Source organism: Cyprinus carpio, chromosome B21, assembly GCF_018340385.1.
Source record: "Cyprinus carpio isolate SPL01 chromosome B21, ASM1834038v1, whole genome shotgun sequence".
NCBI lineage: Eukaryota > Metazoa > Chordata > Actinopteri > Cypriniformes > Cyprinidae > Cyprinus > Cyprinus carpio.
The window spans coordinates 19376535-19394719 of NC_056617.1; the positions used below are offsets into that span (position 1 = coordinate 19376535).

Sequence of the window (18185 nt, forward strand, 5' to 3'; positions counted from 1 at the left end):
AATTGAAATTGAAATTGTGATAGAAAAGACAACTGTTTCCAACACTGATAATAAATCAGCATATAAGAATGATTTCTGAAGATCATGTGACACTGAAGACTGGAGTAATGATGCTGAAAATTCAGCTTTGATCGCTGGAATAAATTCGATTTTTAATATATATTTAGATGGAAAATAGCTATTTTAAATTGTAATAATATTTCACAATATTAGTTATTTTACTGTACTTTTGATTGTATAAATGCAGCCTTGGTGAGCAGAAGAGAATACTTAAAAAAACTAAATAAAAAAAACACTTAAAAATCTTACTAATCCCAAACTTTTGTATGAGTGTACAAGTCATGAAAGTTCATTACTCTAATTCTCAAATAAACTGGATCAGTCTGACATTGTTCTCTGTTCTGTTCCCGTACACTGCACCACCTTTTCCTGTTTACATCAAATGACTCTTTACTTTCAATTCCACTGAGTTCTTCTGTGTCTGAATGAACCAGAGATCTCTCTCCTGAATTAAAGTATCTCATGTTGAACCTCATTCCCCCCACAGATAATGATCGAGTTTTGTCCCGGAGGTGCAGTCGATGCCACTATGTTAGGTAAGACCTGAATCTCCTTTTGCTTTCCTTCATCTTATCATTTTTATAAAAGCCCCCTGCAGCTTCCTTTTGATGATCTTGGTTATTAGCTCATGGGTGAGTAGGCACACTCATTTTCCTCTGAAGTTTAAACAGGATATTGCATTATTTCGGGTGTTATTTGAACGAGCCAGTCAAGGTCACTTAAAGTTCATTGCCTTTGGTTACACTGCCCTGCCTCTCAAACTCAAGTTTATTGAATATGCATGTTTTGTGTGTTTGACATTGACAGAATTTTCATTTTTATTGGTAAAATACCTTTTAATAATTAAAACATAGGGTTCAATTTGGCTTTACATAATATAATATAAAGTTATATAATATAATAGCTTTTTTTTTTTCTTTTGAAGTGTTTGATGCACTAGTCTGAAGAGTTTATTGCTTGTGTTTTTCAGAGCTGGACAGGGGTCTTGAAGAGCCTCAGATCCGGGTGATCTGTAAACAAATGCTGGAGGCTCTTCAGTATCTCCACAGCATGAAGATCATCCACAGAGACCTGAAGGCTGGAAACATTCTCCTCACACTGGATGGAGACATCAAGCTAGGTTCGTATGTAAACGAATCAGTCCGACGGATCGTCTGATTTCAATCGGGTGCGGTTTAAAACTGACAACCACAATTATGGATTTAAACAAGTTGATTTGTGGTGAGGTTTCTTTTCTGGATAAAGGCTATTTATTTTGTATCTTGTGTCATTTTTTTTCTAAAGCACACAAACTCATTCTAATTTGACGAAGGACAATAATTCTGTTCCAGAATCTATTGAACAGGCATGATGCCTTCTAAGGGATCATCCTAACTGAATTGTAACAAACATGATTGATTTGGAACACTCTACATAAGCAGCAACTCTGTACTAGGATTATTTTTATTTTTATTTTATTTTATTTTATTTTATTTTAAGAAGTTTCTTATGCCCACCAAAGTTGTATTTATCAGATAAAATTACACTAAAAATATTTTTTTGCAGATATTTTCTATGTAAAAATATTTGAAAGTGATTTTTTTTTCCTGTGACACAAATCTGAATTTTCAGCATCGTTACTCCAGTGTCACATGATCCTTCAGAAATCATTCTAATATGCAGATTTGCTGCTAAAAAACAAAAAAAACAAAACATTTCTGATGTTGATAAGCAGTTTTGCTGCTTCATATTTTTGTGGAAGCCATAATACATTACCAATTTGTAGTAGTCAGTACCATTCATTTAATACTTTCATTCAGCAAGGACATATTAAAGTGATCAGGTGTGCGGCTGTGATGCCTTAAAATGCTGTTTAGTTAGGATTTGTTACAGAGCAGATCTCTTACTAATTCTTTTGACCTCTCTCACACCCTTACACACACACACACGGTCCACAATTCGTTGAAACCTTGTATGAAGGTTGTGTTATAAAGTACCACAGTTTGCCAAGAGCTGACTTATAATATTTCATTACACTTCTCTGCTCAAGTCTCACTGGATTTAGTGATTGAATGAGCAAATTATTCCCTCTGAATGCTGCTTCCCTTTTAACTGAATGTGGCCTCATTGTGTGCTGGTAAATGGTAGCTCAGAATGTCAGGCCAATAGATACTAGAGTATCCGGCTTTTAGAGCTTCCTGTGAGAGAAACATACTCATGTGCTTCAGATATCCAAACCTTGCATTTGCTAGGTAGACACCCCCCCCCCCCCCAAAAAAAAATAGCATTTAATTGCTTACCACTAATATTGTAAATTATTTTTTACTATTTGAAGGAACTTCCTGTTATCGAATAATCTTGAAAAAAAAAAATTCCACAAAAATATTAAGCATCATTAATGGTGCTGAAAATACAGCTGCGCATCACAGAAATAAATTACAGTTTAACAGATATACACATAGAAAAGCGTTAATTTAAATTGTAATAATATTTCAGAATTTTACTGTTTTTACTGTATCTTCAATCAAATAAATGCAGCTTTGGTGAACAGAAGAGGCTTCTTTCATTTAAAAACATATAAAAATCATACAACCCCCAACACGTAAAATAGCATAAAATATATATTAGAGGTTTTTATGTGGCATTCTTGAAACGGGGATGAAATATTCATGTAATCCAACATTTCTGCTTTTTGTTACAGCGGATTTTGGAGTTTCTGCAAAAAACACCAAAACGCTTCAACGACGAGACTCTTTTATCGGGACGCCATATTGGTAAGTGCTATAAATCACTGATCTTTTTTTTCAACACCTTCAGATGTTCACTCATGTTTATTTTGTGCTATAACTAGTAGTAAAGAGGAAGAGATTATCGGTTCATGTGCTGCTTCAGCTGAGCTCTAATTAATTACACATTTCATGAGATTCCGATCAAACTAATAGAAAGGGACGGATTTGTTGTGTCCCACAGGACTAAAGCAATCATTAACTAGAGTTCAGTTTGAATGTCCTGATATGAAATATCTTTCTTACCTTTTTACTTCCTTTTAAGTGCTTTATGTGACTCGTAAACAAACGTTATCAATTCTATTAGTGGCTTGTAGTAAATTCTTTTAGTCACTGGCTTATAGTTTTTTCAAGTAAATATTTTAGGTCAAAGGTGTTCACCTCACAAAAAAAGCTTAGAAATCTCTGAATTACATGAACATAAATAAACATGAAAATGTGACATTAGTGGTGGGCATAGATTAATTTTTTAAATCTAGATTAATCTCACTGTAATCTTGGAATTAATCTAGATTAAAATGGCTCATTTGAATTCTGCCGAAGGCATTCAAATTATGTTCAATAAGATGTACTTGTTAGTACTGATAGAGCTGTGCTGCACTCAAACATAGAAGTTTGATGACGACTCTTCCCCTGCGCTACATTGCTTGGCCCGGCATCTTCCGCATTAGCTAAGGGATGCTTTGCGTTTAGATGGTACTTGAGACTGGAAGAACTCCTACAGTAAACTAATTCCGCATTGCACAAGTTGCAAACAACCTTACGCCTGTTTCACACATACTCCGTCTGCAGTGCGTATGCGTTGCATTTTTTTTTTTACACACCCATTTTAACGGATTCCAGCGTTCAAGCGGTTGTGGTCCGTCAGTGCATTCCAGGAGCGGTGCGTCTGCAGCGCATGACAGCGAATTGTTCGCGGTAAAAATGAACATGGATTGACACAGAAATGCAGTAATTTCACAATAAATGTATACTAATTAAAGCCTACTGTGTTTCACACGCAACACATGGGTTTTGGCTAGGTTTAAAACAAGAAAAAGAGCACCTTTAGATAAACGAGGCAACATGATATAGGCCTATGCACTTTTATGGAAGCAGAAAAACAAAGTTCATTAAGAACCGTGCGATTGCTTGTAATAAAGATTTAAATGCAAAAGGCACGACAGTCGACTGTTTCTGTCAGCGGTGCTTTAATTTTAAATATTTGCGATATCCCAACAAGAAAAGTAGGCTAATTGTTGTGTTTAAATGTTTTGGGCTTGCTTGAGCAGCTTATTATACAAACCTAGAAGACTAATGCATGAATAATATGTTGTTTATATTTATTAAGTTTAAACTAATGTCTATGATTATGACATGGTTTGAAATATAGAATGATGAACAAATGTTGTGAAACAGGCGTGAGTCTTGTCGAGGTTTTTTTTTGGGAAGCTTGGTAATTTCACAGTAGGCATACACACAGGTTCGAAGACTCGTTCTCGCCCCCTACAGTGCAATTCGTCTAGGTATACATCCGCGCTAAACTATCACGGTGAAAGTCATCATAGCTTGCGTAGTATAGACCCAGCTCCCAACCCAACTTTGAGAATAGATTAACGGCGATATTTTTTTTTATCGCCCAATAAGAGTCTCCCGTTAACGCAGCACATATATATATATATATACTAGTGCTGTCAAGCGATTAATTGCGATTAATCACATCCAAAATAAACATTTTTGTTTACATAAAATGTGTGTGTACTGTGTATGTTTATGTATATATAAATACACACTCATACAGTATATATTTTGAAAATATTCATATGTATATATTTATATAAATTATATTATATATAAATATATTTAATATACTAATATAACATTTTTCTTAAATGTATACATGCATTCTTATTTTGGATGCGATTAATTGTAATTAATCGTTTGACAGCACACACACATATATATATATATATATATATATATATAATATGTATATATGTATGTGTGTATGTGTGTGTGTGTGTGTAAGTGTGTGTGTGTGTGTGTGTGTATGTTGGTTTATTAAGAAACTGAACAGAACTGGTGTGAATCAATACATTATGAATATTAACTGCCTTTGTGTGAATATGTAATCATGTAATTCATAAAAAAGTAACTGTAATCCAAGTACTTGATTCCTTACTGGGAATGTACTGTACGTGAGCTCTTTGTGGCTCTGAGGTGGACCTGCTCTGATGTCTCCTGTATGTTCAGGATGGCTCCAGAGGTGGTGATGTGCGAGACCATGAAGGACGCTCCATACGACTACAAAGCCGACATCTGGTCTCTGGGCATCACGCTGATCGAAATGGCTCAGATAGAGCCGCCCCACCACGAGCTGAACCCCATGAGGGTCCTGCTAAAAATCGCCAAGTCTGAGCCTCCCACCCTGGAGAAGCCTGCCAAGTGGTGAGCCACAAAGATTTTAGTGACACACATCATTACTGTAAGATTCCTTCTGAAGAAGAGCTGTTCTGTGAACACAGCTGTGGCTTTTTTCTTAGATTTATAGCATTTAACATTTCTAGAATATGACTGGCTATGACTGAATAAGATTTTATCCCCCTCTCGGGTGAATGTTTAATGGTTCTGTATATTTTAGGTCGATGGAATTTAAGGATTTTCTGAAAAAAGCTTTGGACCGAAACCCTGAGACGAGGCCGACGGCTGCTCAGCTTCTAGACGTAAGGAATCTCACACATACACTTGTCACGTGTCCATATACTGTACATCACCGCTGCTCTCGTGTAATTTAACGCAAAGGCATTTTGAGACCGTAGTATGTGCAATTGAATGCGTGTGAAGGAAACGGCCACCGCAAACCCCAAAGGCTTCCTGTGCTGCTGGATGAAGGGAATTACAGCAATTTGCATTCTTCCTTTAGGATATTTCTCCACCTCCACCCTTCCTCTGAACTGAACACTTGAGGAGTTTACAAAATGAAAAAGCTCATGTACAGTAGATGTTCTGCTTTGAAAACGGCCCAGAATAGTCCTGAATCGGCTTCAGACATGCTGGAAATTTCATTAGAAATGGCAACACGATAGTTTTATGAGCGATTCAAATCAAAAAGGTACAGATGTCGTCACAATCCACAATTCCTCAAAACAGCTTATTATTAAAAGTATATTATTAAATGTTACACTATGGTTCAGAGATGAAGAGGGGGTTTCATGCATCAAAACAATAAAACGTTTAAGGCAGCTTTAATATATTTTTTGTATGTTAAAATGTGTCTAGTTTACTTTTTGTTTTAGAAGACACCCCCTAAAATGTTACACTAAGACTTCATTAAAAGGCTTATTTGGGAATCACAGCTAAGCCCTAATAAAAACTGATCAAAAGTCATTTTAAATCTTTTCCGCTGTCCTTCAAACCACTAGATTTTACACAAAATATTTGAAATTTTGTATGATCACTTTTTTTTTCTTATGTTGTTTTAATTTTGCATAAATATATCTATTCCACTGAATAACAATGGAACATTATTTCACCCATATTTTGACATTTTATTTTCACTAATGTTATTTGAAACATTAAAGTACTCACTTAAATTGCATTTAGTATGCTTTCTATGTATATAAAATCACTTTTGTGAATTTACTTTGATGCCGATACTAAAATGGGGCGTTATTTGCAATTCCTACATAAACTATAAATAATGTTAGGCTGGTAAGTTCTCTTGCTGTTGGCACATGTGCTAGAAGTTACTTCTGGACATCTGCAGAGCAGCCACTGAATAAAAAGTAACTTTTCTGATAGCACTCTCTCTTCTGGGTGTTTCGTATTACACATTCATTTAACGCTCTGCTGCGTACAGAGCAGCCTGGAAGACAGGTGTTTGTTAGGCTGAAGGTGACAGTGATATGAGGTACATGCTTTTATGTGAAGAGTTGTGTGCTAAGTTCACATATCATTGTTAGAGTGCCAAACATTTACTGCAAAGTCAAAGTCTTTATAGACCGGTCTGTAGTTTAAAGCTGATCACTGAAACCAAGGTGGAGGTCAAGAGACCTAAAACAGCATCACATGCATTCAAGAGCATCATGTGCATGTTCCACAAAGGCAGCTTTTATACAGCGTCAGTGTTAGACACTCTTCCAGGCAACATGGGAAGGCTATTTTCTGCAAACTATGAATTGGGAAGCAATTTAGGATGCATGGTATGTGAATTGGGATGCATTGGCTGTAGTTGCGGTCATCAGTGAGGGTAATATATATATTGCTGGCTGCACATTTTTAACGCTCGACTCGCCCTCACATACGCTCGGCAGCTGGGACGCTTCAATTAAACAAGGTGCAACTCAGCTGAATATTAGATGAGAGCAGCGCTTCTCTCCATTGCACTGGTGCTTTCACAGTTCAGCACCTGAGCACCTGCTCTTCTCCTAATTAAACCCCAGACTCGCTCAAGAACAACATTTCATTTTTTTTTTTTTTTTGTAATGAACTGCCAATTCTGCTGATGTCAAGTGTATTTCAAGTGAAATAACACGTTGTTACAAGAACCTGAGAAGTCAAGCATGGGCATTTCTGCCCAAACCACATGACTTCAATGAATATGACCCTTTTTCTCTTTTTTACATATTGTAAATATCAAGTAAATATCTAAGGTCAAAGGGGTGCAATCATTTTTATAATTATTCTTATTATACTCTGACAATTTAATTTGATTGCATTTATTTTCTAAACATTGCAAAGCAACATAAAATTTGAATTCTGTTAATGGTTTGATTCAGTTTGACGGTAACAATGACAATCTGCTACGCTTTTCAATGATGAGTAGAAAAACACATAATCAAAACAGATGAATTAATCTCCCAGTTTATGTTCTTTGTTGTGTGTGCTGCTTAAGGTGAAATGTTATTGTTATGCACGGTGAATAATCTTTCCACGTGTGTTCTGTGTATTTAGCATCCTTTCGTCAGTTCGGTGAAGACCAACCGTCCTCTGAGAGAGCTGGTGGCCGAGGCCAAAGCCGAGGTGATGGAGGAGATCGAGGACAATCATGAAGAAGCAGAAGACGAGGACCCCGCTGACCTCTCATCTGTACAGGTCAGACATCCCTCACTCATCACACATCTCTTTTAGTATATACATGCACAAATAATGCACTGCTCGTGGAAAAGTGCTCAGGGCATAAAGAGAGACAGACACAGCAGTTTAGTGCTTTGACAACTGTAATTGTTAATCTGTGGAAAGTTTATTCTACGATTCAGTGCAGGTGTGTCTATGAAAGACAAAAGCAGCACCGCACAACATGCTTAGAGCTCAATGAATTATGCAGATGTGTGCTCGTTTTGGTTATGTAACATTTACCATTGCTGCAGTGTATATGATGTACACAGTAAGCACATTTTTGTGATATATCAAAAATACCTTTATGATCATTGATAAAGTTACAGTAGATGTATGCACCGGAGCAGGGCATGCTGGATCCCACAATGCAATGCATTGATGAATTAATTATAACCAGAACTCTTTAGGTCCTTGCACACTGAGACCACAAAACCAGTCATTTTTCAAAATTGAGATTTATACATCATCTTAAAGCTGAATAAATAATCTCTCCATTGATGTATGGTTTGTTAGGAGGACAATATTTGTCTGAGATACAACTATTTGAAAATCTGGAATCTGAGGGTGCAAAAAAATCTAAATACTGAGAAAATCACCTTTAAAGTTGTCCAAATGAAGTTCTTAGCAATGCATATTACTAATCAAAAATTAAGTTTTGATATATTTACAGTATGAAGTTTACAAAATATCTTCATGGAACATGATCTTTACTTAATATCCTAATGATTTTTGGCATAAAAGAAAACTGGATAATTTTGACCCATAAAATGTATTTTTGTCTATTGCTACAAATATACCCCATAGACATCACACTACTAAACTTCAAAAGGATCACAAATTTCCTATGTGCTGTTTTTTTTTCTTTTCATTTTTCCTATTTGCCATCCTTTCCTCTAAAATTGCATGCTATGGATGCGAAAAACACAGAAAATTGAACCCTATCCAAGATCAGATGAGATGTTGTATGGCCATAAGCTAATGTTTCACTTGATATATATATTAAAAAAAGGTCTTACAAAGTCTTAATTCACTCTTCCTCATAATAATGCCTTAAAAAGGTGTTTAATTGAAGCAAAAAGTCATGATGGCAATTCATTTTTTATTAAGAGAACATATTGATATATTGACATATTATGTTCCCTTCAGTTTAGTCCTTAAATTGTTTTACTTGGTCTTAATAAGGTCTAAAATGTTATGTTTACCTTCAGAAAACTTGCAGGAGCCCTCTTGCAGGGTTGCCAGGTCTGCAAAAAAAGTCTAGCCCAACTGCATTTTTTTTCTACAGTTTTCCCCTCCATTCCCTCAGTTGAAATACTGCTCCAGGTCGTTTTAATCCACGACTAAGAAAACAACTCGTGGCAACAGTGTAAAAGTAGCACGATTAACGCGGTAAAACCAAGGACTTGGCAACACTGTCCTCCAGTTTCCCTCGATGTACCATTAAAGCACAATGCACTTGTGACATCACTTCCTTTCATGTAATCTGACTGTAACAGGACTTGTGCCCCCCCCCCCAAACGTTCTCATTAGCATTTCTCTTTAAAGATCTCTTCGAGGACGTTTGCAATAAATGTGTTGACATGACACAATGGTACAAGCGTTCCAAAATAACCCTTACTACACTTCCTCCTACGCTTCCCATCTGACCTTCATGTAAAAAATGAAACAAAAGACAAGCCGTCCACATTTCTTTAGAGTTAAATAAAGCACAGGACAATTGGTTCCTCATTTTGGCAAGGAAACAGTTATAAGGGTGAAGGCCTGCAACTGTGTATGAGTTCACTGACAGTATCTGGCCTGTCGCCAGCTTTAGCGTCTTTATTAACAGCACAAACACATCATCTCTGTGTGTTTTCTCAATCAGTTTTAATAAAGGCACAACCTTAGCATCGCCCGTTTACTCTGACAAACCACAGTAAACCTGTGAAGCTTGGCCTTCAAGTGTGACAGATGCAATGCTTCACAATAATTCAAGTTTGCAAATCGTTGCAAAGCAGCTTTACAGAAAATTAAAGTTTCTACATTATATTTAGTAACAGCTTTCTCAAGTTGATGTCCATATAGTGGAAATGTATGGTAAGAATGTCATTGTCAGGCTTTTATGTCACGTAAGCCGCTTTCTGTCTGTGTTCTTTCTAGGCGCCCAACAAAGACCCGTCAGAAACCAGTGAGACCAGTTTATATGGGGACCATCACCACCATGAAGCTCCAGTGGAGCTCGAGGAGGAGCCCAGGACTCCTGTGTCCACCGAAAGCCCTTTGAAAGAGCAGGACAATCTCAGCGACAAACCTGAGAGCGAGGCGTCAGGCAAGACCTCAAGCTCCGACTCCGGCATCGAGGATGGAAAAAGCACACCCACCTCCGAGGAGGACCCCAAGGCGGTCGAGAGCTCAGAACCAGAGCTGGCTTCGCCGAGAACACCAGAACCTTCAGAGTCATCCGGATCTTCCTCCGAAACCACGGAGCAACCCTCAGAGAAACCGGAGGAACCGGAGAAGGATGGAGCTCATAGTGCAAGGGAGATGCCTAGCCAGCAGCCGCATGCCATTCTGAACCGAACCCAGTCCAAAGAGCCGAGCAATCGCATGTCCGGGATGAGCGACGGGTCCTCACTGGCTGGAGAGGATGTGGAAAGGTTATCAAATGGCAGGTTATCAAAACGATTCTCTGATGTGACGAGTGAGAACATGGACATCAGCTTGAACCTGTCAGGTGATATGTCCGTCAACAAAGACCTGGGCACCATCTCTTTACGGGTGAGTGTGTGTTTGAGTCATGTTTTCAGTAGTATTTTTTCCACCAGTTAAAAATGGTGTTTTAATGCTGTTGTGTGTCAGAAGGATATATCAGTTCACATTCATTTTGCCATTAATTGTAATAATGCAGTGGGATGTTTGTGCTGCACACAGAGATGTGATCTGATAGAAACCTTCCTGTGAAGCTACAGTGCTGTTAAAAGTTCAGGCACTTGTAAAATGAGGATGCTGTCGAATCAAATCAACATTTGGTGTGTGTATATCAAGCAGCGTTTGTCCTTGGTGCACTTGAGCAGAGTTTCTCAGCAGCTTTGCGGGAAGGTTTCTCGAAGCGTCTCGGAGACACAGTTCTTCTGGATTGAGTCTGTCTCAGTTTGTTCGGTTTCTTCACGTCACTCCAGACAGACTGATGATGATCAGATCACATCTCTGTGTTTTTTCTAATACAGGTGAAGAGTAGTCTCTTCTCACTAAATGGAAGCAAGCTGATTATAGTCAGCTTCTCTAGTTATTTATTTTATTATTTAATACTTATTTCAGTTAAGTGCTTGAATTGTAAATATGCATTTATTAAATTATTTTATTTAGTGCATTTGTATTTTGCTTTTGTATATAGTTATACAATAAAAGCATATCAACCAGGTTCCAGAAATAATCGCAGAGTTAGTGAGAGTGCTCTAGTCTTAATTTTCACATATTTTGTCCCGTCTATTGCTTTGGTTATCACTATATATTAATCACTGCTTCTTCGAGAGGGAATACATTTGCGGATATCAATCATGAAACTTTGAAACGTGTGTGTGTGTGGCCGAAAAACAAAGTTCTACATTTTAAATGGATTATTGCCTGGAAAGCTCGCTCCTTTTATAGCCACTAAAAAGCTGTCTCTCTTTGTTCATCACGATCTTACAAAGTTCTGTTATGACCAGTGAATCTCACACTGCACAGATAATATATTATTAACATTGCGTATACACTCTGTATGTTATAAGGAAAAGGTTTGATTGCATAACTCAGCACGGAACAAAAACTGGTGTGTTGTAGCCTTTAGGTATGAGACAAAACCAGCATACATTCATGAGGATGATGATAGTGTCCTTTTAAGTGTTTTTCTTAATTGTGTATGTACAATTTCTCATAAGGTAACATAATTTATTTGATTTTATTCAACCCAAAAGTATGAACTTAATCAATCTATACATTGGGTTACACTGATGAAATGAAATTTAAGGGCTAAAACAGGTAGAAATAACTGACTAAGACTGCATTTGCAGGTTAGCAGTTCTTAATATTGTGACAGTGCCCCCCATTTAAAATGCTCGAGACATGCCCCTGTTTAAATGATCCGGTCAGAGCGAATTTTACCATGATAAGAGAAATGCATGGATGCACTCATTTGTGCTGTCAGAATATTGAAATTTTTGCATTTTTTATTTACATTTGCATCCTTACTCAAACTAAGTGCTGTAATGTAAAGCAATAGCCGACCCAAAATGTTTATTTATATTATAAGGTATTTTGAGAAATGTCAGTAACCAAACAGTTGCTGGTAGCCATTGACTTCCTTTGTATTTTTTTCATACTATGGAAGTCAATGGCTACCAGCAACTGTTTGGTTACTGACACTCGTCAAAATATCTTCTTTTATGTTCAGCAGAAGAAAGAAACTCGTACAGGTTTGGAACAACTTGAGAGTGAGTAAATCATTTTTGGGTCAACTATACCTTTAAAAGTGCTTTTCCAAGAGACAAAATAAGTAATTTTATATTAGAAACTCCACTTATGAAACACAAAAGTAATTTTCAAAACCTCAACTCCCCTTCTGGTGCAACCAAATCGTGTGCAGTTTCCACTATCTGCACGGAACAGCAATGACAGACTTGCTCTTGAAGACTCCTGCTTGCACTGTGTTTAGCGTCTCGGTGCCAGAACAGAGCCCTGCTTGTGAGAGCGTGTGGAAAGTTACACACAGAAGTCTAGTGATGGTACAGAGCTCACACACACAGGGTGTGGAGGCTGTCAAACAGAGCCGAGCCTGTCTGCAGAAACCTCTCCCATTCAGACCATCCCTGCATGCGCTTCTGCATACATTCTTATGTCAGCCGCATCTGCTTCATACACACCAAACCAGAAATGTGCTGGACTTTGCTTAGCATTGCAGTAAAACGATTGCCATGGCTGTTATTATTGCCATTGCTGGGTGTAACGCATTACAAGTAACACAAGTTACGTAATCATTACCTTCTTCCCAAGTAACTAGTGTTAATTTACAAGAGTATACCCGGGTTACTTTTTCAAATCACTAACGCCAATTACTAAATAAAATGTTTTTACTGAATTAAACATAAATCAAGATAATTGTGACTTTATATCAGGCAATTCTGACTTTTAAACTCGCAATTGTGAGAATTCTGAGAAAAAAGTCAGAACTGTGAGATAAAAAGTCACAATTTCCTTGTTTTATTTTTTATTTAGTGGCGGAAACGGGCTTCCGTAGTTTTCAGTATTCCTCAAAATTAATGCAAAGTCTCAGGATATGATGCAAACCTGCGATACTTAAATATATTAAATAACACCAAAATCCTTTATGTATTTAATAACATTTTATTGAACAATGTCTTTGCTGCTGACCTTCAATGATCCCATTCAATCAAACTAATAAACAAAAACAGCTTTAGATAAACATAACATTTTTATTTTTTTAATGCTGAAGAGTGATAAACTTTTTCTTCTCCTGTATCTTGTTCTTTATGCAATCCAGAAGGGTTTGACCTCAACTTTACTGACATGAACTTACATATCCTTTCACTTTTGGTGTGAAGCGGCTCTTACATTTGCCAAAAATAGATCTTCCTTTATATTAAAAACAAACAGTTAAGCCCAGCCCAGATGAGAAAAAGTAATGCAAAAGTAATGTAACGCATTACTTTCCATAAAGAGTTAATGAGTTACTTTTTTAGGGAGTGACACAATATTGAAATGCATTAATTTTCCCCAAGGCTGATTATTATGAGAATTCGCTTTTAAGACCAAAACCAGTCAGTGCTGGTGTGCCTCAGTAGATCTTGAAAACAAGTGAATGATTCTGGAGTTTCTTAGATCTAACAAAGCAAAATCTTGCCAAACAAAGGACGTGTTTCCAAGCAGACAAGACATTGTTTCAAGGCAGCTTTGCAGTAGTTTATATTTTTGTGACAAAGCAATCAAGCAGCTGTGATTTGCTATAAAATATATATTATCACCATAAATGAGTATATTGTGTGTATGAGGATGCACATGGACTTATTTCTATATCCAGCTGTATATAAAGAGTTAATATACTTACATTTTGTGACAATATAAACAACCACACATTTGATATGTGCTATATTTTATATATCACTTAATCTGAGTGTACTGTATGTATGCAGCTAACTTTTAAAATATCACTGTCTGGTAATATAGTTTACATTTTGTAATTTATATTTATATATGCACATACTCAGAGGTGGCATGTATTAATTCAATAAAAACCAAACTGCATCACGAATAAAACACATGAGACTTACAATTAAAAAACTAACAATAAAACTTACTTAAATACACCACCATTCAACATTATTGCGACAAATCAAACACATAAAATTTACTTTAAAGCCATCCAATGGAGTATTGCACACTACCATTGCAGTTGAGGTCAGATTACAGTTATCAAAGACTCACAGCATTTCTTAAATATATTATAATATATACACTACCATATCAACATATTTGGGGTCATATTAAAGGACAGTATATCAATATAGATATCAATAATATTTCTATATATATATATTTATATATATATATTCCAGTGCACTGCCTTCCCTCATGGACTTGTGTTGTGCTCCACTGTAATCTTCAGAACATTACTTTAAATAAATGAAGTCATTGATTTGTTGCATACTTCGAGCGGCTCGTCTGTGAAGCTGGCGTCATATTTTTCATGCATTTCTCCCAAACGCTCTTTGTCTCTGATGCATTCAGCATTGTGCATCGGCCTCTGTGTGATGATTGTTGAGTTCTGCCCTTTGTTCAGGGCGGCTGAGAACAACCCCGTTTCTCTTTTCTGCTGTATTTCCAGCATGATTCAGACGCTGAGCTCTCTTTTGTCCTTTAGTTCTGATACTGCATCATCAGAAAGCAAACACTGATGCATGCACACTGCATAGCATGGAAACTGTGGCTTTGTCGCGCTGAAACCACATCACAGGACGAGTGTGGCATAAAAATGACAAACTTGTGCTGTGTTTGCTCAGCTGCGTCTCAGAATGGTTTGCTGATGAGTGATCATGACGAGATTCAATTAAATACGATTTCAAAAGTGTCTGATGATCAAATTAAAGGAAACGAAACAACAAAGCATACAGATATCAGAACTTTGCAGTCTGTTATTCAACAAATACTTCCCTGATGTTTAAATATACACAGTTTATATATATATATATATATATATATATATATATATTTATGAGCTGCTAACACTTCCTGTCAGAACTGGCTTCAATCTCACTGCTTCCTGTTCACACGCTTCGCATGGTTTTACTTCGTCATTTCTTCTTTCTTGCTCCAGTTCAACCATTCATTATTCCTCTGGGTCTATAAATCAGTGCTGTTTAGTATATGTTTGCATGTATGTATTAGTGGTCGACCGATATATCGGCCGATATTTGGCATTTTACAAATATCGGCATCGGCCGATAAGTTTTTCTGTTTGGCTGATGAGTTTGAGGCGGGACTTTTATTTTGATGGTGCTGAGAACACAGTGCTCACACTCTCCCTCTTGTTTACTGTCGTTGTTAACAGTTTTGTCTAATACGGATAGAAGTCTGTCTAATAATCAGATAGAACGGTTAAACAAAGGAATCAATGTATACAAAAAGTATTATAACGATTGCTTTTATATTATTAGTGATAAAAAGGCAAACTAATGAACATTTAATTTCACAAACCTTGCAAACTTAATCGAATCCAGCTGTGAGAGCTTGTGAAGTGTGCATTATCGTGTGTTCTCTGTGTGACGGTCGGTCCGTGTGAATTGAATGCTTTAGACTTTAAACTCGTGATTTCAAATTATGCTGTGCTTTATGTATTTGCCCACTGTCATATTCACTGTGTGCTGTATGTAAAATGAGGGTTACACTGGCTTTATTTAAAAAATATGATTCAAAAATCACACAAGCTTCCCAGAATACTGAGTTGCCTTTTGGTTACAGTGTTTACTTCCTTTTTTAATTATATTTTTATTAAATATTTATTTATTTGTGAAAAATACTTTGTCATCTATAGTATAAGTATTTTTTATTTTACACATTATTTTTTAATCTATTGTCAAATGATTTCAAATTTCTTAAATATTAATTAAATTAAATATATATACTGTAATCGGCTTTATATCGGCTATCAAAAAAACGATGCTTTCCAAGGTATTGGCATTGGCTGTCAAAAATAACAATATCAGTCGAGCACTAGCATGTATATTAATGTATATGTATACACTAATGTTTCTAAAGTTTGGAATCAGTAAGATATTTTTTTTTTCTTTTTTTTTTTTCAGGAGTCTTTGAACAGTAAAAAGTTAAAAAGCACAATTTATTCTAAATAATTTTTTTTATGTAAGACTTTAAATCTGATATAATCACTTTTTTTTTATCAGTATAACATTCTTTCTATATATATAAAATCATTAATTTCTTTCAAAAAATAAAAAGAGAAAAAACTTACTGACCCTAAACCTTTGAATGGTTGTGTGTGTGTGTGTATTGAATGTTTATTTATTTATATATATATATATATATATATATATATATATATATATATATATATATATATATATATATATAAACATTTTTATTTTAATTAAATCCTGTTCTTTTTAACATTTTTATTCATTAAAAAAATCCTGAAAAGTATCACAGGTTGAAAAAAATGTCACTAAATTAAATTAGCATTAAATTAAATATTTGACTATTACTGTTATTGTATTTTTTTATCAAATAAATGTGGCCTTAAAGAGCAGAAAAATAAAAAATAAAATAGAACTTACTGATCACAAACATTTGACATTAGTATATATTTTTTTTGAATAAAATTCTAATATATCAATATAGTATATCAAGTTAAACTAAATAAGGATGGTAGCATTGGCAACTACCTCAAATGTGTTAAAGTTTTTAGTTAACATGCATTTTATTTTAAGTAATGCATTTATTTTAATGGTTTTTTAATGATTTGCTACCAAGCCCTCCTTCTGCATGTATTTTTTATTTTTATTTTTTAAATCCAGAGTTCCCTAAAATCCTGCTACCACACCCATAACAGTCTCATTTCCTCACTTCCAATTTTCTCTCATTTATTTTTCCACCAGGACAACAAGAAGACGCTCAAACGCACGCGTAGGTTCCTGGTGGACGGTGTGGAGCTGAGCGTCACCACCTCCAAAATCATCACCGATGATGAGAAGAAAGATGAAGAAATGAGGTTCCTCAGGCAAGTTCACTCTCTTTAATCAAACTCTAAAAAAAAAAAAACCCTAGCAGCATTTTTCCACTTGATCTTGCATCTCGGCTGAGTAAACAGACTATTTCAGTCCTCAGGTCCGAGACCTTGTCCTTTGCAAATGGGACATAAATACACAAGGGAAGCTTTGTGTAGAGCCGGAGAAAGTTGTTCTCTTTTAAAGGACAAATGGAGAGATCAGATCTCCCTTAAACTGATAAATCCATCATCTGGATTCTTGAGAAACGGCTCTTTTCTGGTGAAACACCTCAGCTGCTGGTAGCAGATTATACTGTTTCCAGCACACACTGACACTTCTGCCATCTACTGGTGTGATTATATCCACAGCTGACCCCCGAAGATCTCAGTCTCACAAAAAACACCTCGGCCTTGGTATTTTACCATAAAATCAAGATAAATATTTTTGAGTCATATACACACACTCCGATTCAAAGTTTGTGATCCGTGAGATTTTTAATGTTTCGAAACAAGTCTCTTTTGCTCATCAAGGCTGCATTTATTTGATGAAGAATACAGAGAAAATCTGAAACATTATTGCACTTTAAAAATAACAGTTTTCTGTTTTAATAAACTTTAAACATAATTTATTCCTGTGATTCAAATCTGAATTTTTTGGAAACTTTTTCAGGATTCTTTAATGGATAAAAAGTAAAAAAAACAACATTTCTTTATTCAAAATATAAATATTTTCTAAGAATATACGTCTTTAGTATCACTTTTATCAATTTAACACATCCTTGCTGATTAAAAGTGTTCATTTTTTTTTCAAACAAAAATGTTTGAATGGTAGTGTATAGTGTTATACATCATTACTTCTATATTGGAGTAGAAATAGAAATAAACACATTACAGAAATAAATTATATTTTAAAGTATATTGAAATACAAAATGTAATTTTAAATTGTAAAAATATTTCACATTATTATTATTATTATTATTATTATTATTATTATTATTATTATTATTAT

General features: G+C 35.6%; 1 protein-coding gene across 1 annotated transcript in view; it reads left to right on the forward strand.

Moving 5' to 3' along the window:
- LOC109088307 (serine/threonine-protein kinase 10-like) overlaps positions 1–18185 on the forward strand; it is a 49677-nt gene that overhangs the window by 21362 nt on the left and 10130 nt on the right. Inside the window, exons 3-10 of the mRNA XM_042747514.1 lie at positions 548–596; positions 1031–1180; positions 2741–2813; positions 5058–5252; positions 5446–5527; positions 7758–7898; positions 10062–10679; positions 17066–17187. Of these exons, the coding sequence (XP_042603448.1) occupies positions 548–596; positions 1031–1180; positions 2741–2813; positions 5058–5252; positions 5446–5527; positions 7758–7898; positions 10062–10679; positions 17066–17187 (1430 nt within the window). The remainder of the gene's footprint in view (positions 1–547; positions 597–1030; positions 1181–2740; positions 2814–5057; positions 5253–5445; positions 5528–7757; positions 7899–10061; positions 10680–17065; positions 17188–18185) is intronic.